Source organism: Rhinoderma darwinii, chromosome 1 (genome assembly GCF_050947455.1).
Source record: "Rhinoderma darwinii isolate aRhiDar2 chromosome 1, aRhiDar2.hap1, whole genome shotgun sequence".
NCBI classification, from domain to species: Eukaryota; Metazoa; Chordata; class Amphibia; order Anura; family Rhinodermatidae; genus Rhinoderma; species Rhinoderma darwinii.
The window spans coordinates 644,025,212-644,052,451 of NC_134687.1; the positions used below are offsets into that span (position 1 = coordinate 644,025,212).

Sequence of the window (27,240 nt, forward strand, 5' to 3'; positions counted from 1 at the left end):
TCAAAAATTCATTTATTTTAGTCATTTAATTAAAAAAGTTAATCTCCTATATTGTATAGATTCATTACACACACTGATCTGTTTCCAGCATTTTTTTCTCTTAATGTTGAGGATTATGGTAACAGTTAATGAAAACCCAAAATTTTGTATCTCAGAAAATTTTGAATATTATATAAGACCAATTTCAAAAATTATGTTTAATACCGAAATGTTGGCCTACTGGAAAGTATGTCCAGTATATGCTCTCAATACTTGGTCGAGCTCCTTTTGCATTTATTACTGCATCAATGCGGCATGGCATGGAGGCGATCAGCCTGTGGCACAGCTGAGGTGTTATGGAAGCCCAGGTTGCTTTGACAGCAGCCTCCATTGTTGGGTCTGATGTCTCTCATCCACTTGACAATACTCTATAGATTCTCTATGGGGTTTAGGTCTGGCGAGTTTGCTGGCCAATGAAGCACAGTGATACTGTGGTTATTAAACCAGGTATTGGTACTTTTGTCAGTGTGGGCAGGTGCCAAGTCCTGCTGGAAAATGAAATAATCATCTCCATAAAACTTGTCAGCAGAAGGAAGCACTGACACCCTTTAAAATTGGGTGGCTTATGGGGTTTTCTAATATAGAAGACCCTCAAAGCCACTTCATAACTGAACTGGTCCCTATAAAAATAGGTTTTGGAAATTTTCTTGAAAATGTGAGAAATTGCTGCTAAAGTTCTAAGCCTTGTAACGTCCTAGAAAAAAAAAAAAGAACGTTCAAAAAACAATTCCAATCTAAAGTAGACATACGGGAAATGTTAATTAGTACCTATTTTGGGTGGTATTACTATCACTTTTACAAGCAGATACATTTAAATTTAGAAAAATGCTAATTTTTGAAAATTTTCTCTAAAATTTGGCGTTTTTCACAAACAAATACTGAACTTATTGATAACATTTTTCCCACTAACATAAAGTACAATATGTCACGAGAAAACCATCTCAGAATCGCTTGGATAAGTAAAAGCATTCACAAGTTATTACCACATAAAGTGACATGTCAGATTTGAAAAAATCGTCTGCGTCCACAAGACCAAAACAGGCTCAGTCCTTAAGGGGTTAAAGGAGCCTTAGCAGCTGGCAGCTAATGAGACTGCTAAGGCAGCCCAAACCCTGGACTGTCCTGAAGACGGTGTGGAACTTTTCTCTTTCACTCCAGCAACCCACATCTTTTAAATATACTGTATAATTCCTGCCCCTTAGTAGCTACACTGCTATATATCCCCCCCCCCCCTCTGATCACAACCGTAGGTGGGATGACTTGACTACAACCCCCGGGGTCAATGTTCCTGCAATGGGGTACTATCTCACATAAACCATATGATGTACCATCTAATTGGAGGCACTGTACTACATCAGATATTTGACTCGTGTCTGTCATTCCCTTATCAATATCTGAACTTTCCACTAGGAGAGGGACACAACACACTTTCTCTGCAATATCAAACACTTTACAATATTTTGATTCATGTTTATGAGATACAGTTTCTTCAACCATGTCAAGTGTTACTTTACCAGAGGTTTCCACCAATTGCTCCGGCAGTGGTAAAGATGACTATACATTCTGGTCATGTGACTCCGTGTGATCCACCAGATCCATTTTGTACTCTGACAACTCAATAGGATCAAGATAAACTTCAGAGACATATGTGTATACATTACCACTATGTTCTCCACTGCAATCCTATAGATCTGCGGCAAACTCTGAAACGTAACAATCAGTACTCGCAGTAATTGTGGGACACACTTTGTTCCTTTCTGTTGAACACTCCTCAAAATCACATCTTCTTGGTTTGTTTAATTCAACATTAACAGCATGGGAATAATTTACATCCTCCATATTTGTCTCTTTCTCACCTACCCAACACTGGGGCATCCTAATATCAATCTCATCCCGAGTACACGCTATATACTGCAGGTCACTGTGCCGACCAGGACAATGGGTCTCTCCTCTATCACACACGCCATCTTCTGCGACCATGTCCTCAACATGGGGTTGTAGACCTTTCTCTATGGAAGGTGCATCATCCATTTGCTCTGGAGTATTAGCACATGATTCTTTATCATTCTGCATTTTACTTTCATGTGACAATGTTACGTTAGTTACTGCACATAGACAGTCAGGAGTTAACTCTTTGTGTGCTGACAAGGGCACGTACATTGACTCGGCTCACTACAATCTGCCTGACTCGCTCTGAGCCCTGGAACCTGAGCGTCATAACATATACACCCCTTGGATGTGGTACGCAATGTATTATCAGCTGCAACACCACTTTCAGTAGCTTTACTCTCTTCCATCTTGGAGTCTAAAACATGTGTCTCAGCATTTACATGGCCAGCCAGGGAGAATTTGCCATGACACTGTTCAGACACTTCAGGTTTAAGATTATTAGACCAAAGAGTGGTCATCTCCACAGCAGTGTTAGGGCCCTGCGCCTGCTTAGTGGCAGAACACTGCTTGTTGCTATTAGCAGCCTTTATTACCTCACATGCGATGTCCGTGACAGAAGCATACACTATAGCAGCATCCACTGAACACGGCTTGTTGCCATTAGTAACCTGTTCTATAACAAACAATGTCAGTGGCTGAAGCATACACTATAGTATCATCCACTGAACAAGGCTTGTTGCCATTAGTAACCTGTTTTATATCACATGTAATATCAGTGGCAGAAGTGTTTTTCCACACCAAATAGCCACCTCTGTAAATTGGAAACTGAGTGCATGCATGGAAGAAATATACCAGGCAGACAAGTTGGTAGACATCCTCCCTCAGTGAAGTAGGAAGTAAAATTAAACTTTATTGAACAAAGAACCTACAGATCTCCTCCCTAAAGATGTGGGACGTGCTTAAGCCCTATTGGCTCTATTCAGCTGTACACTCCTCTTGCATTCCAGGGGCGGTGTCTCCATAGGCGTGTTCCTGATACAGGTTCCATTTTGTTTCATTCAAAATCTTTGTGGAATATACTGATATAAAGTAATAATGTTTTTGCAAACTATATACAGGCTAATGATCCCTGGCAGTCCCCCCTAAAAATATTATTACTCTATCCCTGAGTCTTGCCTAGCAACCTACTACTGACCACTCAAACCAGGCGGGTAGGGGTTTTGGATTTCTTCACCAGCTTAAGACGAGCTACTCCTTATGAGTAACCCCCCTTTGTACCTGAACTTCCAGGTTTCGGAGTGGTCCTAACTTTCCCTATTCTCCTCAGGATACAGGATGGTTGTCTTGGTATAATCTACAAACCGCTGCTGGTTGTAATATATATAATTAATCCAGTCTACATTTTTATTAATGGTAATAATTGTCGCACTGTCACTTACTGTCCTAATGGGACTTTTACCCCTGCAGACACAACAGGTCATGGGCAGCATCTTCCCCAAACCTAAAGACACCCGGGTAACATAACCTCCGGGCTCTCATTGCTGCCATGTACTTCTTACATATGAGTGACAACAACCAGTGACCTTCACCTCACACCTCCACATAAAACTCCTCAGATCGTAATTTGCAGCACCGTAGCATATTTATAACATTATAATTATAAACCTCAGACAATATAAACAATACGGCCTCAATTAATAATATAATGCTATCACCAATCTCATGCTATCACCCTCAGGTTTTGGGTCCCATCAGTTCATTGCAAGCCCTGTACATCGTCGTCCTCTTCTTCTGTCGAGTGAGACCTCACAGTGGTGTCCAGTGGGGGATTTATTACTATCCTCCACCTGGTCACTTACTTATTAAAATACTTGATACTGCTGACGGATTCACTCAGGTCTTTGGTCTTTACTTCACTTTGCTGATGTTATCAGGACTTGGTTTGGTCCTCCTCATCTTTCAGACACCGTCTCTTTTAGTATACGTCACCGGGCTGTACATAGCACCTCATGCTGTGAGCCTGGGGTGAGATCCCACGTAGACGGAGTAGTGGAGTTTTATTGTGACTACCACAAACCCTCCGCATCTGTCCTCTTCCTCCGGTAAATTACTTGTCTGGGCGGCTGCTTAGAATTGTGACACTGCCGTCAGTTCATGATAAACGCGTTGTATTGGCTCCGGCTGCGCCTGCCGCATCTCAGTGATGGAGTTCATCATATTAAAAGTCTTCTAGTTCATGTTTACTGGCACTTGCCGGGGACCCAAACCTTGTCAATTGTTAAAATAAATGCTAATCTGGTGATAACATCATCCGCATACACTATAAACGTTGTTGTAAGTACATACAATAATGATGACAGAACCCTTAAACGACATCAAACAAACACCTTTTATATAAGAAAAACTTCTCTGTTCCACTGGACAGGGCACCTAGAAGATGTGTAATTACTGGGTACATTGTATTTGAACTTGGTGTTACACTTTTCAGCAGGATTTATACCTTATTCTTAGCTGATTACTTGGACCAGCTCCTATTCACAGAAATCTACACAGATTCCACATGTTTATCTGACAAGTGTCTCAAACCAATTTTTCTCCCCCTACTCTGGTTCGTTTTACCTGGGAAGGCCTCTCAAGGTCTGTTCTCTTTGTGCGAGGTGGGTATGATAAGGTTGGCACCGGTCTGCCAGGACTGTTCTATAGGCAAATCAAACAGCTCTAACAGAATTTAGCAGCATCAGCTGTAAAGCCTGGGACATACCAATTAGATCTTCCCACATCGATCCTTGCAGTCTTGGGGCATATGTGAGGTGATACACCATCAATGCAAGTGACATCAAGAGTGCCTTGGGTGCTACCGGTTTACTTTCCTTTATCCGTCCACTTTATGTTAGAATCTGGTTCTCACGCTTTCCGCTCCCAGTTGGACACTTCCTGTGGAGAACAAGCTTTTCATCGCATAATCAGTAATTGATGTTAATCAGATAATTAATTTGAAGAAAAACATTAACAATGACAGATTTATGTTAAACGTTCACACTGGGCAGTAACTAAAACTGATACATACAAACTGATTCTTCTCTTTATATAAATCTATACATATACACTGCACAGAATTCTCTGCTCTAAAATTTTCCTTTCACAACAAAAATATTTTCAACTGGGAATCTACTTGCACTGAGAAGTTGTCATTTACACAAACATAATACTGACGCATGCCTCCAATAGTCCAATGCTAAGGCTGATCCAGAACTTTACATAAAACTTAACCTCAGTATTTAATATTCCCACAACACTTTTTGAATATCGTTATTCAACAAACTAACTTTGGAATAACATCTGAAGAACTGCTGACATCTTATCATTGTACAAACACCAGGTCAATACTTGGGATAACACTGTTCCCCTGTCACTACACACAACGTCTGCAGTGGGGAAGATACAGGCCGGGCTTCAGGCCACCCTGAGAACAGGTCTACACATACGATCACCTTGTCATACAATTCTACCTCGGGTAGTTGTATGTTCTGCAGTGGGGAAGATACTGGCCCGGGCTGCACTTTTCACAGGTACCTTTGCTGTTTTACCTATGTCATGCAGTGCGCACATCATGCAGGCTGCTACAAACCTAGTGGTGGAATTATTGTATCCAGGGACAAGCCAATTTACTGACACCTGGCTGCACATACTCTTGTTGTCAGGTCTGTCTTCTCTTACGCTCTAAATTGGCTTACCCGATGATCCAATAAAGTTCCTACTACCAATGGGCCCATAATTGTGGGCGATGCCAAAAGCATACCTAGAGTCAGTGTAAATGTCGGCCGTCTTACCTTCTGCCAGGTTACAAGCCTCAACGAGCACCTCCAGCTCTGCTCCTTGAGATGAAAGAGAAGGTGAGAGTGGTTTCTGGATAATTTACATGGGGCCTCGTATCCTGTCTTGTACATACTGTATATGATGAAGTATTTCTACATTACAAATTTACATTGGAAACCCATGTCACATATAGATAGAACATTTCAAAGGGATGGAGTCTTCATTCTCAAAAATAAAAACAAATGTTATACACTTCTCCAAACTCATCTGATAATTACAGAACACTTTGAGAATCTTACTTTTATCAGGTTCTGTAAATACTTGATTAATACAAAAACAAAAATTACTAAAATCTTTACATAAAATTAACAATGTTCAGATAATTTTCACCTCCTTCCCTACTAAATCTGTAAAGACTCATCTGTGAGTGACCTCGGCCTCTTGTGTAAATTTGCTGGAGGGCGATGGTCTCTTACACATTTTTTAGATCTCCTGGAACCAAATTCATTAATTCAAAACAAACCAAAATTGTACCTGATCAGTCCCTTCACCATTCTCCCTTTTTGGACTCTGCGAAAGTAATGTAGCTACATGTCAACATAATAAGGACAGGCACTCTATCTGGGGGGCACTAGTTTAACTCCCTGTAATACACAACAGCCTGGAACAAAAATGACTTTCTCCTGACAAAAATAAATTTTATCTTTAACCCCTTCCCTCTTTGGCCGCTTTTGACCTTCCTGACAGAGCCTCATTTTTCAAATCTGACATGTTTCACTTTATGTGGTAATAACTCTGGAATGCTTTCACCTATCCAAGTGATTCTGAGATTGTTTTCTCGTGACACATTGGACTTTATGTTACTGGCAAAATTTGCCCGATACATTCAGTATTTAATTGTGAAAAACACCAAAGTTTAGCGAAAAATTGCAAAAATTTGCATTTTTCTCAATTTAAATGTATCTGCTTGTAAGACAGGCAGTTATACCACACAAAAATGTTGCTAACTAACATCCCCCATATGTCTACTTTACTTTAGATTGGCATCGTTTTTTGAACATCATTTTATTTTTCTAGGACGTTACAAGGCTTAGAACTTTAGCAGCAATTTCTCACATTTTCAAGAAAATTTCAAAATGCTATTTTTACAGGGGCCAGTTCAGTTGTGAAGTGGCTTTGAGGTCCTTAGATATTAGAAACCCCCAATAAGTCACCCCATTTTAAAAACTGCACCCCTCAAAGTATTCAAAACAGCATTTAGAAAGTTTCTTAACCCTTTAGACATTGCGCAGGAATTAAGGCAAAGTAGAGGTGAAATTTACAAAGTTCATTATTTTTTTCCTGAAATTCATTTTGAATCCATTTTTTTTGTACCACAGAATGTTTTACCCACGAAATGCAACTCAATATTTATTGCCCAGGTTCTGCAGTTTTAGGAAATATCCCACATGTGGCTCTAGTGTGCTACTGGACTGAAGCACCGGCCTCAATAGCAAAGGAGCACCTGGTGGATTTTGGGTCTCCTTTTTATTAGAATATATTTTAGGCACCATGTCCGGTTTGAACAGGTCTTGTGGAACTAAAACAGTGGAAACCCCCCAAAAGTGACCCCATTTGGGAAACTACACCCCTCGAGGAATTTATCTAGGGGTGTAGCAAGCATTTTGACCGGCCAGTTTTTTTGCAAAAATTTTTGGAACTAGGCCATGAAAATGAAAATCTACATTTTTTCAAATAAAATGTAGGTTTAGCTAATTTTTTTTAATTTCCAAAAGAACTAAAGTAGAAAAAGCACCACAACATTTGTAGAGCAATTTCTCCCGAGTAAAACAATACCCCACATGTGGTAATAAACGGTTATTTGGACACACGGCAGGGCTTAGAATGGAAAGAGCGCCATTTGGCTTTTGGAGCTCAAATTTAGCAGGAATGGTTTGCGGAGGCCATGTCGCATTTGCAAAGCCCCCTAGGGGACAAAACAGTGGAAACCCCCAACAAGTGACCCCATTTTTGAAACTATACCCCTCGAGGAATTTATCTAGGGGTGTAGCAAGCATTTTGACCGGCCAGTTTTTTTGCAAAAATTTTTGGAACTAGGCCATGAAAATGAAAATCTACATTTTTTCAAATAAAATGTAGGTTTAGCTAATTTTTTTTCATTTCCAAAAGAACTAAAGTAGAAAAAGCACCACAAAATTTGTAGAGCAATTTCTCCCGAGTAAAACAATACCCCACATGTAGTAATAAACAGCTGTTTGGAGACACGGCGAGGCTGAGAAGGGAAAGAGCGCCATTTGGCTTTTGGAACTCAAATTTAGCAGGAATGGTTTGCGGAGGCCATGTCACATTTACAAAGCCCCTGAGGGGACAAAACAGTGGAAACCCCCAACAAGTGACCCCATTTTGGAAACTACACCCCATGAGGAAATTATCTAGGAGTACAGTGAGCAGTTTGACCCCACAGGTGTTTTACAGAACTTATTGGAAGTAGGCCGTAAAAATGAAAATCTAAATTTTTTCAAATAAAGTGTAGGTTTAGGTATTTTTTTTTCATTTCCACAAGGACTGAAGGAGAAAAAGCACCATAAAATTAGTAAAGCAACTTCTCCCGAGTAAAACAATACCCCACATGTGGTCATAAACGGCTGTTTGGACACACCGTAGGGCTCAGAATGGAACTAGCTCCATTTGGATTTTGGATAGTGTCTGGGCGCCATGTCACATTTGCTGAGCCCCTGTAGTACTAGTACAGTGGAAACACCCCAAAACTGACTCCATTTGGGAAACTGCACCCCCTGAGGAATCATCTAGGGGTATAGTGAAAATTTTGATCCCAAAGGTTTTTTGCTGAATTAATTAGAATTAAGCTATGAAAATGAAAAATATATTTTTTTTTTCCAACAAGATGTAGTTTTAGATCAACATTTTTCATTTTTACAAGGAATAGAGAAGAAAAAGCACCCCAACATTTGTAAAGTAATTTCTCCCGAGTACGGTAACACCCCATATGTGGTTATAATAGGCTGTTTACGTATATGGGAGCATTCAGAAGAAAAGGAGCGGTATTTATCTTTTGGAGCGTAGATTTTGCTGGAATGGTTTGCGGACGCCATGTTGCATTTGCAAAACCCCTGATGTACCAAACAAAAGTGACCCCGTTTTAGAAACTACACCCCTAAAGGCATTTATCAAGGGATGTAGTGAGAATTTAGACTCCACAGGTGTTTTTCAGAAATGAATACGCAGTGGATGGTGCAAAGTGAAAATTGCAATTTTTCCACTGATCTGCCCATTCACCGCACAAGACGTTGTGCCCCTAGAGAATCTTACCCCATAAATTGTTAAGCGGGTTCTCCCGGGTATGGTAATGCCTTACTCGTGGCCATAAATTGCTGTTTGGGCACACTGTAGGGCTAAGAAGGGAAAGACCGCCATTTTGAGCAAGGATTTTGCTTGGTAGTTTTGTTTGAGTTTTGCTGGTATTTCCGTTTATAATGTGGTGGCATATGTCATCTGTGCGGAGTATATCAGGGTATATGTAATCTGTGCGGAGTACATCAGGTGTATATGTAATCTGTGCGGAGTACATCAGGGGTATATGTAATCTGTGCGGAGAACATCAGGGTATATGTAATCTGTGCGGAGTACATCAGGGTATGTGTAATATGTGAGGAGTACATCAGGGTATATGTAAGCTGTGCGGAGTACATCAGGGTATGTGTAATATGTGAGGAGTACATCAGGGTATATGTAATCTGTGCGGAGTATATCAGGGTATATGTAATCTGTGCGGAGTACATCAGGGCATAATAAGAGGGTATACTAATGGTGTAAATAATACAATTATCCATAGATGTGTGTTACGCTGTGAAGCGATCCGTCACACTGATAAACGGTTTTCTTTCTCACTCCCCTTCTGTAACGCTCTGCACCTTTTGGGGACTTTTTCTCCTTCATAGTTTGGGAAATATTACTGGGAAAGTTTTGCGCTGGTATAATACGGGCGACCTCGCTTCCAGCGGATGTGCTATGTCCCTTCCCTTTCCTAGTTCCTAAATACTAGGGCCCTGAAACTGAAGGAATGTTCCCCTCCGGCCTGCGCATTGAGATGTTTTTTCATCACCGCATTACTAGTGCCGTAACTTTTTTGTTTTTCAGTTGATTGAGCGGTGTGCGGGCTTGTTTTTTGCGAGACGGGCTGTAGATTTTATTGGTACCATTTTAGAACACATACGACTTTTTGATCACTTTTTATTTCATTTTTTGGTAAAGGAAATTACCAAAAACAAGCAATTCTGGAATCGTTTTTTATTGTTTTTTTTTATCGGCATCCACAGTGCGCCCTAAATTACATGTTAGCTTTATTCTGCGGGTCGATACGATTACGGCGATACCAAATTTATATAGCTTTTTTATGTATTGCAGCTTTTGCACAATAAAATCACTTTTTTTATAAAATCATTTGTTTTCTGTGTCGCCATATTCTAAAACCCATAACTTTTTTATTTTTGCGTACACAAGGCGGTGTCAGGGATTATTTTTTTGCGGGACGGATTGTCGTTTTTATTAGTACTATTTTGGAGTAAATGTGACTTTTTGATCACTTTTTATAGCATTTTTTGGAAGGAGATGTGACCTAAAAACAAAGATTCTGGCGTTGTTTTTCATGTTTTTTTTTACCGCGTTCACCGTGCGGGATAAATTACATAATAGTTTTGTAGTTTGGGTCGTTACGGACGCGGCGATACCAATTATGTATAGTTTTTTTTAATTTTTACGGTTTTTCCCATAATAAAAGGCTTACTATGGGAAAAAAGTCAGTTTGGCTTTATTTTTATTTGAAATGTGTGTGTTTTTATTGTTTTACCACATTTTTATTAACTTTTTTTTACTTTTCTGACTTGTCCCACTAGGGGACATGAGGGCCTGATGCCCCGATCGCTACTCTAATACACTGCACTACGTACGTAGTGCAGTGTATTAGCGCTGTCAGTTATTCACTGACAGCAAGCCTATGAGGACACGCCGCAGGCGGGTCCTCATCGGCTCCTGTACAAGGCAGACTCGGACGCCATTTTCTGGCGTCCGATTGCCACAGCAACCCAGTGATGCATTGAGCGCAGCATCTGAGGGGTTAATCTGCCGGATCGGAGAATAGCTCCGGTCCTGGCAGTTACAGGAGGGTGCCAGCTGTATAATACAGCTGTCACCCCGCGATGATGGTGCCGGCTCTGCTTCTGAGCCCGCACAATCACTGCGCCGTACATGTACGGCGCTTTGCGGGAAGCACCTCCCTACAGCGCCGTACATGTACGGCGCATGTCGGGAAGGGGTTAAAATGACTTGCAACCATTTACCTGGAAAACCTCTCACATTTTCCAAAATAACATTTAGGCAGCACTATAGCACGTGCCTCATGTCTAAAAACAAAAACAAAACAATTGTAATTAGTTATTCAATAAAACGGAAAATAATATATCTGGTAATATTAATTACTGCAAACCAATAAACTATATACAAGAATAGGGAACAGTGGGGGCACATACATTTTCAAGACCACGTGTCTCACAATATTTGTATTTTAATTCATTTGAATTAACCCCTTAACGCCGAAGGACGGATATATCCGTCCTCAGCAGCTGCTAGTTCGCGCAGGAGGACGGATATATCCGTCCTGTGATCGCGCGGGTACTGACAGTTTACCCACGCGATCAGCGGCAGGAGCACGGCTGTTATACACAGCCTGGCTCCTGCTGCAACTGCCGGAATCGAAGCACGCGCCGATTCCGGCAGTTTAACCCATTAAATGCCGCTGTCAACAGTGACAGCGGCATTTAATGTGTTTGACAGAGGGGGGAGCTCCCTCTGTCACCCGATCGGCGCCCCCGCAAACAAATCGCGGGTCGCCGTCGGGTTTCCATGACAGCCGGGGGTCTAACAAAGACCCCCAGGTCTGTCTTCAGCATCTGCCTGTTAGGCGATGCCAGAGGCATGACCTAACAGGTTGCCTGTCAGTTTTACACTGACAGGCAATAATGCTTTGGTATACGAAGTATACCAAAGCATTATATATGCGATCGGCATATCGCATAGTGAAGTCCCCTGGTGGGACTAAAAAAAAAAAATGTAAAACAGTTAAATAAAGTTTGTGAAAAAAAAAATAAAAAAAATTACAGTCAAAGTCAAATAAAACTACTTTTTTGCCCCAAAAAGTGGTTTTATTTAATAAAACGGTCAAAACAAATCACACATACACATATATGGTATCCCCGCGATCGTAACAACTTGACCAATAAAATGAACACATTAATTAAACCGCCGGATGAACGGCGTCCAAAGAAAACGCAAAAAACAACGGCAAAATTCTCTCTTTTCTCCCATTCCCCCCATAAAAAATAAAATAAAAGTTCATCTATAAGTCCTATGTACCCCAAAATAGTACTAATGAAAACTACACATTGTCCCGCAAAAATCAATCCCACGTACGGCCACATCGACGGAAAAATAAAAAAATTACGCCTCTTGGAACGCGGCGATGCAAAAACAAGTAATTTTTTTCTAAAAGGGTTTTTATTGTGCAAACGTAGAAAAAACATATAAAACCTTTACACATTTGGTATCCCTGTAATCGTGCCGACCCATAGAATAAAGTTAACATGTTATTTACGCTGCATAGTAAACGGCGTAAATTTATAACGTGAAAATTAATGCTGGAATAGCTGCTTATTTTCAATTCTCTCCTAAAATAAAGTTAATAAAAGTTAATCAATATGTTATAAGCATCTAAAAATGGTACAATTACAAAATACAACTCGCCCCGGAAAAAACAAGCCCTTATACGGCTATGTCGACGGAATAAAAAAAGAGTTACGACTCTTGGAATGCGACCGTGGAAAAACAAAAAATAATCCTTGGTCATTAACGTGCAAAATGGCCCGGTCATTAAGGGGTTAACATCAAAACACATTAAATCTTATCACATCATAACACATAAATATGCAGCGTAACTTTTATCTTTTTGCAGACAAATCCAGCGGTCTGTAATATTTTTTTCTCGCTTGTTGAAGTTACGGACAACAACGCATGCGCAAAGATAAGAAACTTTCCTTTACACAGAAAAAAAAAAAGAAACTGATTTTAACCCCATACACAAAACACTAAGAATTTTTTTAGACATTACTGCTGTTAAAAATAAGAGCATACAATATAGATCTAAAATCAGTGCAATATTGTAATCGCTTGTCTCATCAGTCCACGCTGTATATACAAGCTTACACCAGTCTGCTTTTCAGACTTCACACTGCCCCCCTCCCCCACACAATCGATATCAGTCATCGCATTCTACAGGAGCGGGTCACGCACTCACTCCTCGCAGCTTCTGTTCTCACAATCTTAACAATTTCAATGCTGGCAAAAATTCTCCCGTACAATGAACCTCCAAGAGTCGCACATCTGTACAACAACACAAGATAACGTATGTATCTGCAATCAATCATCACATTATTGTATAGGAATTATCTACGTTCAAAACATCAAACACATAATCTGTAACAGTGTCCAATCTGTCGGCCACTATCTCTATATTATGGCGACGTGTCTTTTCACCAGTGCACAGCGTCCTGCACCCCTTGGACGGATTCTAGAATAGAAGAAAAAACTGCAGCATGTGTTACTGTCAGCTCTTTACTGAGGGAAATGACAAAATTAACAAGGCTATCATTTCATACAGATTTGATTGGGCCGGGCGTGACCTCATCAGGGGGTGGGGGGCAGCCTCTCCCACAGGAAGCACATTGCTCAGCTGTGAGGGGGGTTTTGCTGCCCACAATGAGGACACACCCAACATGAGGGACTGCCGCCTTTATAGGGTGGTGGCTGGTCCTGTGCTTTATAATAAATATAACATACAATGCCTTTCTTATTTCCAACTACCCTTTGTTCTCTCAAATACCTTTTGCCCAGTCTCCGGCTTGTAGCCGCCCTCCCCTATGCATCGCGCACACTTCCATAAATTTCTTCGTTTTACTCACATACTTGTTCCCCTTCCCTTCGCTTCACCAAGTCATACGAATAGGATCGTCCGGGTACGGGTTATCCTGATGATTTGAATATGGACCGTAAACCATCCATTCTAAGCGTCTATATTCTTCACGTAATTTATATAACAATTTTTGTTCTACAACTCTCAAGGTCTGGTCGGAATATTACAATTTCTCAGTCTACAACTCACTAGGTCTCGCTGGAATATTACAATTTCTCAGTCTGCAACTCACTGGGTCTCGCTGGAATATTACAATTTCCCAGTCTGCAACTCACTAGGTCTCGCTGGAATATTACAATTTCCGAGTCTGCAACTCACTAAGTCTGGCTGAAATATTACTCACGACTTATCACATGTCTTATCTTGCCCCTGTATAAAACATTTTATATTTTCTATCTAGTCCCTAATTACCCAGAGGATGGTTAGTCGGGCGCGACTAATTTCTTACGGGTTTGTGACCACACAGTGGGGATGTCGCTCATGTCGCCTGAGCTAATCCAGGGTTCTACAGACTACCACAAGACCGTCCACTAACACAGATAAGTCGAAGATTTATAAAATCAACTCACTTACCGTGATATTGTGGAGGTGATCAGGCTCCTTCAGTGGGCAGTCCCGGGTCGTCTGTTTCACCCTGTGATTGTCTGGATTCCGAGATCCCCTTGAGTGTGGCCCCACGTTTTTGGGCGCCAATTGTCAGGGTAAACTTCCTTTTTCCCAGTTTTTCTACACCGAATAGCCACCTCTGTAAATTGGAAACTGAGTGCATGCATGGAGGAAATATACCAGGCAGACAAGTTGGTAGACATCCTCCCTCAGTGAAGTAGGAAGTAAAATTAAACTTTATTGAACAAAGAACCTACAGATCTCCTCCCTAAAGATGTGGGACGTGCTTAAGCCCTATTGGCTCTATTCAGCTGTAAGTTCATCTGTACACTCCTCTTGCATTCCAGGGGCGGTGTCTCCATAGGCGTGTTCCTGATACAGGTTCCATTTTGTTTCATTCAAAATCTTTATGGAATATACTGATATAAAGTAATAATGTTTTTGCAAACAATATACAGGCTAATGATCCCTGACAGAAGCATACACTATAGTAGCATCCACTGAACACGTCTTGTTGCCATTAGTAACCGGTTTTAGATCACATGTAATTTCAGTGACAGAAGCTACACTATAGTAGCATCCACTGAACACGGCTTCTTGCCATTATTAACCTGTTCTATAACAAACTATGTCAGTGGCTGAAGCATACACTATAGCAGCATCCACTGAACAAGGCTTGTTGCCATTGGTAACCTGTTGTAGCTCACATGTAATATCAGTGACAGAAGCATCGCTACAGTAGCATCCACTGAACACGGCTTGTTGTCATTAGTAACCTGTTCTATAACAAACAATGTCAGTGGCTGAAGCATACACTATAGTAGCATCCACTGAACAAGGCTTGTTGCCATAAGTAATCTGTTTTATATCACATGTAATATCAGTGACAGAAGCATACACTATAGTACCATCCACTGAACACCACTTGTTGCCATTAGTAACCTGTTGTATATCACATGTAATATCAGTGACAGAAGCATACACTATAGTAACACCCACTGAACACGGCTTGTTGTCATTAGTAACCTGTTCTATAACAAACGATGTCAGTGGCTGAAGCATACACTATAGTAGCATCCACTGAAAAAGGCTTTTTGCCATTTATTATCCAGGTGGCCAAGGATAGTAAAACAAATCCTAAAAAATTCTTCAAGCATATTAATGAAAAAAAAATCAAGGTTTGAACATGTAGGACCCTTAGATAGTGGTAATGGGGAGTTGGTCACAGGGGATCAAGAGAAGGCAGAGTTACTAAATGGGTTCTTCCGCTCTGTATATACAACAGAAGAAAGAGCAGCTGATGTAGCCGCTGCCAGTGCTGTTAATATATCAGTTGATCTACTGAATTGGATGAATGTAGATATGGTGCAAGTTAAATTAAATAAAATAAATGTACACAAGGCCCCGGGACCAGATGGGTTACACCCTAGAGTTCTTAAGGAGCCTAGTTCAGTTATTTCTGTCCCCCTCTTCATAATATTTAGAGAGTCTCTCATGACTGGTATAGTGCCAAGGGACTGGCGCAGGGCAAATGTGGTGCCTATTTTCCAAAAGGGCTCTAGGTCTTCGCCGGGTAATTATAGACCAGTAAGCTTAACATCAATTGTGGGGAAAATGTTTGAGGGGCTATTGAGGGACTATATACAGAATTATGTGACAATAAATAGTATTATAAGTGACAGCCAGCACGGTTTTACAAAGGACAGAAGCTGTCAAACCAACCTGATTTGTTTTTATGAAGAGGTAAGCAGAAGCCTAGACAGAGGGGCCGCTGTGGATATAGTGTTTTTGGACTTTGCAAAGGCATTTGACACTGTCCCCAATAGATGTCCAATGGGTAAATTAAGGACTATAGGTATAGAAAGTATAGTTTGTAATTGGATTGAGAATTGGCTCAAGGGCCGTATCCAGAGAGTTGTGGTCAATGATTCCTACTCTGAATGGTCCCCGGTTATAAGTGGTGTACCCCAGGGTTCAGTGCTGGGATCACTATTATTCAACTTATTTATTAATGATATAGAGGATGGGATTAATAGCACTATTTCTATTTTTGCAGATGACACCAAGCTATGCAATATAGTTCAGACTATGGAAGATGTTTGTGAATTGCAGGCAGATTTAAACAAACTGAGGTTTTGGGCGTCCACTTGGCAAATTAAGTTTAATGTAGATAACTGTAAAGTTATGCATCTGGGTACGAACAACCTGCATGCATCATATGTCCTAGGGGGAGCTACACTGGCGGAGTCACTTGTTCAGAAGGATCTGGGTGTACTTGTAAATCATAAACTAAATAACAGCATGCAGTGTCAATCAGCTGCTTCAAAGGCCAGCAAAATATTGTCGTGTATCAAAAGAGGCATGGACTCGCGGGACAGGGATGTAATATTACCACTTTACAAAGCATTAGTGAGGCCTCATCTAGAATATGCAGTCCAGTTCTGGGCTCCAGTTCATAGAAAGGATGCCCTGGAGTTGGAAAAAATACAAAGAAGAGCAACGAAGCTAATAAGGGGCATGGAGAATCTAAGTTATGAGGAAAGATTAAAAGAACTAAACCTATTTAGCCTTGAGAAAAGACGACTAAGGGGGTCATGATTAACTTATATAAATATATGAATGGCACATACAAAAAATATAGTGAAATCCTGTTCCATGTAAAACCCCCTCAAAAAACAAGGGGGCACTCCCTCCGTCTGGAGAAAGAAAGGTTCAACATGCAGAGGCGACAAGCCTTCTTTACTGTGAGAATGGTGAATTTATGGAATAGCCTACCGCAGGAGCTGGTCACAGCACGGACAGTAGATGGCTTAGATAATTTCCTAGAACAAAATATTAGCTCCTATGTGTAGAAATGTTTTACTTCCCCTTTCCCATCCCTTGGTTGAACTTGATGGACATGTGTCTTTTTTCAACCGTACAAACTATGTATGTAACTATGTAACAAACGATGTCAGTGGCTGAAGCATACACTATAGTAGCAGCCACTGAACAAGCATTTTGCCATTAATAATCTGTGTTATATCACATGTAATATCAGTGACAGAAGCATACACTATAGTAGCACCCACTGAACATGGCTTGTTGTCATTAGTAATCTGTTTTATATCACATGTAATGTCAGTGACAGAAGCATACACTATAGTAGCATCCACTGAACAAGGCTTTTTGCCATTATTAACCTGTTCTATAACAAACGATGTCAGTGGCTGAAACATACACTATAGTAGCATCCACTGAACACGACTTGTTGTCATTAGTAATCTGTTGTACACTACCGTTCAAAAGTTTGGGGTCACCCAGACAATTTTGTGTTTTCCATGAAAACTCACACTTATATTTTTTAAATGAGTTGCAAAATGACTGGAAAATATAGTCAAGACATTGACAAGGTTAGAAATAATGATTTTTATTTGAAATAATAATTTTCTCCTTCAAACTTTGCTTTCGTCAAAGAATGCTCCATTTGCAGCAATTACAGCATTGCAGACCTTTGGCATTCTAGCAGTTAATTTGCTGAGGTAATCGGGAGAAATTTCACCCCATGCTTCCAGAAGCCCCTCCCACAAGTTGGATTGGCTTGATGGGCACTTCTTGCGTACCATACGGTCAAGCTGCTCCCACAACAGCTCTATGGGGTTGAGATCTGGTGACTGCGCTGGCCACTCCTTTACAGATAGAATACCAGCTGCCTGCTTCTTCCCTAAATAGTTCTTGCATAATTTGGAGGTGTGCTTTGGGTCATTGTCCTGTTGTAGGATGAAATTGGCTCCAATCAAGCGCTGTCCACAGGGTATGGTATGGCGTTGCAAAATGGAGTGATAGCCTTCCTTATTCAAAATCCCTCTTACCTTGTACAAATCTCCCAATTTACCAGCACCAAAGCAACCCCAGACCATCACATTACCTCCACCATGCTTGACAGATGGCGTCAGGCACTCTTCCAGCATCTTTTCAGTTGTTCTGCGTCTCACAAATGTTCTTTTGTGTGATCCAAACACCTCAAACTTCGATTCGTCTGTCCATAACACTTTTTTCCAATCTTCCTCTGTCCAATGTCTGTGTGCTTTTGCCCATATTAATCTTTTCCTTTTATTAGCCAGTCTCAGATATGGCTTTTTCTTTGCCACTCTGCCCTGAAGGCCAGCATCCCACAGTCGCCTCTTCACTGTAGACGTTGACACTGGCGTTTTGCGGGTACTATTTAATGAAGCTGCCAGTTGAGGACCTGTGAGGCGTCTATTTCTCAAACTAGAGACTCTAATGTACTTGTCTTGTTGCTAAGTTGTGCAGCGGGGCCTCCCACTTCTCTTTCTACTCTGGTTAGAGCCTGTTTGTGCTGTCCTCTGAAGGGAGTAGTACACAATGTTGTAGGAAATATGCAGTTTCTTGGCAATTTCTTGCATGGAATAGCCTTCATTTAGAAGAACAAGAATAGACTGTCGAGTTTCACATGAACGCTCTCTTTTTCTAGCCATTTGGAGAGTTTAATCGAACCCACAAATGTAATGCTCCAAATTCTCAACTAGCTCAAAGGAAGGTCAGTTTTATAGCTCCTCTAAACAGCAAAACTGTTTACAGCGGTGCTACCATAATTGCACAAGGGTTTTCAAGTGTTTTCTAATCATCCAATGTATCATTAGAGCACTGGAGTGATGGTTGCTGGAAATGGGCCTCTATACACCTATGTAGATATTGCATTAAATAACAAATGTTTGCAGCTAGAATCGTCATTTAGCACATTAACAATGTATAGAGTGTATTTCTGATTAATTTAATGTTCTCTTCATTGAAAAAAAAACTGCTTTTCGTTAAAAAAATAAAAGGAAATTTCTAAGTGACCCTAAACTTTTGAATGGTAGTGTATGTACCCCAAAATGATGTCATGACAACTTGTCGTGCAAATAATAAGCCGTAACATGGCTAAGTCTACGGAAAAATAAGAAAGTTATGGCTTTTAAAATACCACAATATAAAAAGGGAATAAATCCCTTAGTCATTAAGTCCCAAAATATATTTGTCACTAAATTGTAAAATATGGGGTTGTTTTTTTGGTTTTTTTTCAGGGTAATCCAATCTTCCAGAGCCATGATTATTAGGAAGCTCCTATTTCACATATAGCTATTGTACATACAAAGACGTTTTAGTGATGAACATCTGGACTAAGAGGACACTTGAGTAGGTCCACCATATTAGTAGTTAATTGGACCCTCTTTCCTCTTAGAACAGCCTGAATTCTTAGTTCAAAGGAAACCACAAGGTACCGGAAACCATTTATTACAGATTCTGATTAGCCCCTTCCCGCTTTGGCCACTTTTGACCTTCCTGACAGAGCCTCATTTTTCAAATCTGACATGTTTGCCTTTATCTGGTAATAACTTCGGAATGCTTTCACCTATCCAAGCGATTCTGAGATTGTTTTCTTGTGACACATTGGACTTTATGTTACTGGCAAAATTTGCTCGATACATTAAGTATTTAATTGTGAAAAACACCAATATTTAGCGAACATTTGCAAAAATTAACATTTTTCTCAATTTTAATGTTTCTGCTTGTAAGACAGGCAGTTATACCACACAAAATTGTTGCTAATTAACACCCCCCATATGTCTACTTTAGTTTGGCATCGTTTTTTGAACATCCTTTTATTTTTTTAGGAAGTTACAAGGCTTAGAACTTTAGCAGAAATTTCTCACACTTTCAAGAAAATTTCAAAAGGCTATTTTTGCAGGGGCCAGTTCAGTTGTGAAGTGGCTTTGAGGGCCTTATATATTAGAAACCCCCAATAAGTTACCCCATAAGTCCCCTCAAAGTATTCAAAACAGCATTTAGAAAGTTTCTTAAAGGGAATGTGTTGCCAGAAAAACATGTTTTTTTTAAAAAAATTAAACATTTAGTGTGTGGGTGATTAAACATTGTTCCAATTTTTTTTTTTTTTTTGCACGAGTCCAGGAAATATTATAAATTATTTCTAATTTATAATACTACCCATTTTTGGTCACTAGATGGAGCTGTTCCCAATGTTGCAGCATTGCAACATTGGGTTAAAAGCCCTCGCTCTAGTGAGCTCTCAGCATCCCCCCCTCCTTTATCCTGGCTAGTGCCGGGATAAACGAGGGGTTTGAACGGTGTAACCTCCTACACTGTGTGTCGCCATTTTTTGAGCTAACCCACAGTGTAGTAGGTTTACATACAGTAGTAAACACACACAAACACGAACATACATTAAAATCTCTTACCTGCTCCTGCCGCCGCGGCTCCCTCCGGCCCGTCCGCTCCGTTTGCTGCCGCTGGTGCAAGTGCACAAATCCGGAAGCCGCGACCGGAAGTAGTAATATTACTGTCCGGCCGCGACTTCCGGTCCACAGGAAAATAGCGCCGGACGGCGCCAATTTCGAATAGGACTGTGTGGGAGCGGCGCATGCGCAGTTCCCACACAGACGCCGTACACTGCAGTCAATGGGACGGGAGCCGTTCGCAGTCCCTATGGGACTGTGGCTGCCGTATTCCATGTCTGTATGTGTCGTTAATCGACACACACAGAAATGGAACAAAAAATGGCAGCCCCCATAGGGAAGAAAAAGTGTAAAAATAAGAAAAAGTAAAACACAAACACACAAATGAATATAAACGTTTTTAATAAAGCACTAACATCTTTAACATATAAAAAAATAATTGGTGATGACACTGTTCCTTTAACCCTTTAGACATTTCACAAGAATTAAAGCAAAGTATAGGTGAAATGTACAAATTTGGCTTGTTTTTACAGAAATTCATTTTTAATCAATTTTTTTTTGTAACACAGAAGATTTTACCAGAAAAATGCAACTCAATATTTATTGCCCAGATTCTGGAGTTTTTAGAAATATCCAACATGTGGCACTAGTGTGCTTATAGACTGAAGCACCAGCCTCAGAAGCAAAGGAGCACCTAGAGGATTTTGGTGCCTTGTTTTTATTAGAATATATTTTAGATACCATGTCAGGTTTGAAGGGCTCTTGTGGTGCCAAAACAGTAGAAACCCTCACAAGTGACCCCATTTTGGAAACTACACCCCTTGAGGAAATTATCTAGGGGTATAGTGAGAATTTTAGCCCAACAGTTTTTTTGCAGAAATTATTGGAAGTAGGGCATGAAAATCAAAATTTTTCCCAATAAAACGTAGGTTTAGCTACTTTTTTTTTTAGTCCCACAAGGACTAAAGGAGAAAAAGTCCCGAGTAAAACAGTACCCCACATGTGGTCATAGACGGCTGTTTAGACACACGGCAGGGCTTAGAAGGGAAAGTGCACCATTTGGAGTTCAAATTTAACTGGTATGGTTTGAGGAGGCCATGTCAAATTAGCAAAGCCCCTGAGGGGCCAAAACAGTGGAAACCCCCCAAGAGTAACTCCATGTTTGAAACTACACCCCTCAAGGAATTTATCTAGGGGTATAGTGAGCATTTAAAAAAATGTTTCAATTAAAAATCCATGGATGCGTGATAAACTTTGAAGTACTCCTTTTATGTACAGCCCAGGTTTGTCGGGTCAGGTTTCACAATGATACGTTGTGTCTCGGCTTCTCCCCCTTTTGTAACACACTTTACACCTTTTTTGGCTCCTTCCCTTTTGACCAGTGGAGGGGATTTTGCCAGGAAAGTGTTGCCCTGGTACAATACGTGGACCATCGCTTCTAGAAGTACTGGGTCCCTCCCCTTCCTGGTTCCCAAATACAAGGGCCTTGATAACCACCTGTTGAAACTGTAGGAATGTCCCTATCTGGCCTGCACATTGGTATAGCACTAAAGAGTTATACAATGTCATCTGTACCATGTGCACGGCCAGCTTTTTGTACCACACTTTTGATTTACGCATGGCACTGTATGGCTTCCGTACTTGATCAGAGAGATCAACCCCCTCCCATGTACTTATTGTAGCCGAGGATGCAATCTGGCCTGGGGGTCATTGTAGTGCTACCTCGGAGAGTGACAGGGGTGCTGCTACCGTGTTTTGTGGTCAACATAAGGACGTCCCTCTTGTCCTTATACTTGACCAGCAACAAGTTATAGCTGTGTAGTGCCCTGCTTTCTCCCTTTCTTAGGGGTTGCCCAATCAGATTTTTAGAGAGGCCTCTCTGATTTTTGCACACGGTGTCGCATGCTTTATTACTTCTGGTGGAGAGGCATTTAAATAGTGGGATGCTAGTATAGAAGTTCTCCACGTAAAGGTGATAACCCTGGTCCAGCAGTGGGTGCACCAAATTCCGCACTATTTTTCCACGAACTCCAAGGACAGGGGGGCATTCTGGAGGTTCTATCCTGGTGTCCTTCCCTTTATAAACCCGAAACCTGTTGGTGTACCCTGAGCTGCTCTCGCACAGTTTGTACATTTTAATTCCATACCTCGCCCTCTTGCTTGGCAGGTATTGGCGGAATTTTAGTCTCCCCTTAAAATGTACAAGGGACTCGTCTATTGCTATGTTCTTTTCGGGGGTGTACACTTCCTGAAATTTGGTGCAGAAATAATCAATCATTGGCCTGATTTTGAATAGGCGGTCGTATGTGTGGTAATCACGGGACGGGCACTGTGCGTTATCATTATAATGCAAACATTTCAGAATTATTTCAAAACGTGTCCGGGTCGTTTCCATGCGGTATAATGGGGTGTTGTATAAAATGTCCACACTCCAGTATTGCCTAATATTTGGCTTTTTTACTAAGCCCATATGTAGGACAAGGCCCCAAAATGTCATAATCTCCAAATGATGATGTGGGGTTTTGGGCAAAAAATTGTTGGGCGTATAAATTTGTCTGTGCCACCATTAAATTAACAAAATCCTAAAGAGAAAAAGAGCTTGAAATAGTCAATTTCTGCAAGGCATACAGTCTCAAACCGAATTCCTGAGCTCCCTGTGAAATCCGGAATGTGAGACTCATAATTATCAGGGTGGGGTTCCACATAGTATCACTCATTTTGGGGGGTTGCCTCAGCTGATGTCCTGGGGCGTCTTTGTGGGGGTTCCTCATCACTGGATGAGGATGATGATGAGGAGGTCAAGAGGAATGGGGCAATTTCCAAATTACCACGGAGGCTGATTATAAATAAAAAAACCTGCGCCAATAATTGAGCACTGATGCCGATCAGTGATGACGGCCACTGATCAGCGCTCAGCGGCCACAGGAAGCACACAGTGAATTGTTGTGGGTAGAAAAAGATGGAAAAAAAAACTTGCGTAATAAAAAAGCTACCACGGATACTGATCAGTGAAGGCGGTCACTGATCCGCACTCAGCGGCCGCAGGACGTAAAAAGGGAAAGAAGGGGAGGGTACAGGGATAAGAAGTTTAGGAAAAAACAAGTGCTGCTGCTAAAAAAAAATAATGAATCAGCAGCAGCACAGATGATGATGATGATGATGATGATGATGATGACTGTTCACTCTGCAGCAGGAAGCAGTCGGATGAAGACGTCACAGCAGGATCGCAGCACAGAAGGCCTCAGAATCGGAAAGTATGGCTGACAGACTGTAACACCAGCTCTGCTCACCGTTCCTACCCGGAATGAGGTGGGCAGAGCTGGTGGAGGGTGTTTCAAACACCCGCCATGGCTGCGATTATTCGGTTGGTGCAGACCGACCAATCGTAGTAATCAAGGGGTGGCATCACCGCCACCTCGTCATCGCTACATGGCAGAGATTGGTGCTGTCCTAGGCAGCACCAATCACCACCATATCACTGTGCCCTGTGACACAGTGATTGGCGAAAGCCGCAAACGGTCGCAATTGTCCGGTCTGAATTGACCGTCCAATTGCAGCGATCGCCTATGCGGAGCGGGTGGGCCACCCCCCTTGCCCTCGTGTAAAGGTGGCCTGCTGTTATGAACAGCAGCCATCTTTACTTTGTAACTTTTATTTTTTTACACTGTAAACCCTTCTTCATTTGGTGTATGGATACAGCAATTTTCGGGAAGTCATGGCTTTCCATATCGTACCCATACGTCAAATGTCGGGAAGGGGTTAATAACCTCACTCTCTCTATTCTACTACATCCTAAAGATGTTCTATAAGATTGAGATGTGGTGACTGTGCAGCTATTAGGCTCTACAGACCTCATTGTCATATTTGTGTTTTTTTAAGCCTGAGATGTGTGGTTTGTCTCATGACACATTATCTTGTTAAATGTAATCTGTGGTGAAGATTAGATTGTCTATAACAATATTAAAAATTATGTTTTTGTATTAAAGTAATGCCCAATTGGTATTGAAAGACCAAATGTGTTGGCAGAGGACAGGCTTGATTGCCAGGTTGTGCTCTTCAAATGTTTAAGTTGGGTCCACGTAATAAAGTGGTGACTGGGTGTAGACCAGAATCCAGGACTTTGTCTAACACTTTAAAATATATCAATGACAAAGTGTTTTTAAGGCTGGAATCACACATGCAGGTTTGTGTGGCAGTTCTTGGTGCACTTTTTTATTTTTTTTTGGCAAATGTCAGGCATTGATTTAAAAGGAATGGCTTATACTTATCCTTCCTGCTGGATCCATTTCTGGCTTTGAATTAAAAAAAAAATGCACCTAAAATTGCATCAAAAACCCCATCTAAAACTGCGTGTTTTTCCAGCCTAATATGAATGTTATAAATTTGTCTACATTGTGGTATGAATAAAAAAACTATGAAACCATTTTTAATCCTAACAGAAAATACCAGTAAGAACTCTGAGGGAAATTTCATGCCACCGCTAAATTATAAAGTAGAAGATGAAGAAATCAGGCAGCAGTCTTCAGGAGAAACCCTTATCAACCTTACTGTATATCAAGGACTTCACAGTAAAGATTTATTATATAATTCCCCTAATGATGAGGAACCTTCTACTGACCAATCACAGATTGTTACCACAAGTACAGCTCAAAAATGCTTTACAGATCAATCAAATTTTGTTAAACATCAGGGAAGTCACACAGGAGTGGAGTCATATTCACAATCTGGGAAATGTTTTACAGATAAATCAAGTCTTGTTAAACATGAGAAAAGTCACATAGTAGAGAAACCATATTCGTGTTCACTATGTGGGAAATGTTTTATAAAGAAATCAAATCATCTTAAACATGAGAGTAGTCACACAGGCAAGCAGCCATATTCATGTACAGAATGTGGGAAATGTTTTACAAAAAAATCTAATTTTGTTCAACATGAGAGAATTCACACAGGAGAGAAGCCATTTTCATGTTCGGAATGTGGAAAATGTTTCACACAAAAATCAAATCTTGTTCAACATGAGAGACGTCACGCAGGAGAGAAGCCATATTCATGTTCAGAATGTGGGAAAAGTTTTATTACAGAAGTCAAGCTAAGGGAACATCAGAGAAGTCACACAGGGGAGAAGCCATTTTCATGTTCGGAATGTAAAAAATGTTTCACACAAAAATCAAACCTTGTTAAACATGAAAGAATTCACTCAGGAGAGAAGCCATTTTCATGTTCAGAATGTGGGAAATGTTTTATTACTAAAACCAAACTTAGGGATCATCAGAGAAGTCACACAGGAGAGAGGCCTTATTCATGTTCAGAATGTGGAAAATGTTTTATTACTAAAACCAAACTTAGGGATCATCAGAGAAGTCACACACGGGGAAAGCTATTTTGATCTATATGTGAAAAATGTTTTTCAAGGAAATACAATTTTAAACTCCACTGAAAATTTACATGGAGAAGAAACCATAAACTTTGTCCCTGCTAAATTAAAAAGTAGAAGATTAAGATACCATGCAGCAGTCTTCAGGTGAAATCCTCATTACCCTTAATGTATATCTAGGACTTCATAGTCCAAATCTATTATATAATACCCCTAATCTTGCAGAACCTTCTGAAGAATTCCAGATTTTTATCACAAGTACAGGTCAGAAAGGGGGTAAAAAGTTTTTAATGTGGTAAACAGTTTACAAAAAGCTTAAGTCATTTTACACATAGAATAATTCACACAAGGGAGAAGCCATACTCCTGTTCATGTGGATGAATGTGGAAAGTGTTTTACAAATAAAGCTAATTTTGTTACACATCAGAGAAGTCACACAGTAGAGAAACCATAGTTATTTTTAGAATGTGGAAAATGTTTTTCAAATTTTGTCATGCATGAGAGAAGTCACACAGGACAGAAACCATGTTCATGTTTTAGAATGTGAAAAGTGCTGTACAGGTCAATCAATCCAGTATTGTCATACCTCCTCAAAGTCACACAGTATTAAGCTGTATTTATGTTTACTACGCTGGAAATGTTTTGTAAAGTAATAAAATCATCTTAAACATGAGAGAAGTCACACAGGAGAGAAGCTGTATTCAAGTACAGAATGTGGGTCATTTTTTACAGCTAATTTATTTCTTGTTGAACATAAGAGAACTCACACAGGAGAGTAGCTAGATTCATGTTCAGAATGTGGAAAATGTTTTATACATCTGGAAATCACATCTTGTTAAACATTGGAGAAGTCACACAGGAGAGAAGCCATTTTGATATTCTACTAGTGTATGTGAAAAATGGTTTATAAGGAGATACAATTTTTAAAACTTATCATCCACAAGTACATTTCCCAAAGTCAGAATACCCATAGCTGACCATTCAACAGGGTTAGGAAGTCCTCGTATATGTGGAAGAACAGGGTTATAACATAGTGGTGTTGCAGGCGACCAAGACACCTCATAAGTGCTGAATAACAATAAGAAAATGAGATTGATCCGTTATTCTGTACAGCATACAAGATATACAGGATACAAAAGATTTTTTGGGTAATTGCCCTCCTACCCCTTGTACTTTAGGATGGTAATGTTCCTTTAAGGAGTTGTCTTTGAAATCCTGGCTTTTGTTGAGCCTCTGAT

At 40.5% G+C, this 27,240-nt stretch overlaps 1 protein-coding gene across 1 annotated transcript in view; it reads left to right on the forward strand.

The window, feature by feature from the left end:
* Window positions 1-26,685, forward strand: part of LOC142666122 (uncharacterized) — a 57,060-nt gene extending 30,375 nt beyond the window's left edge. Inside the window, exon 7 of the mRNA XM_075846095.1 lies at window positions 25,068-26,685. Coding sequence (XP_075702210.1) covers window positions 25,068-26,014 — 947 coding nt within the window. The 3' untranslated portion in view covers window positions 26,015-26,685. The remainder of the gene's footprint in view (window positions 1-25,067) is intronic.
* The last annotated feature ends 555 nt before the right edge of the window (window positions 26,686-27,240 follow it).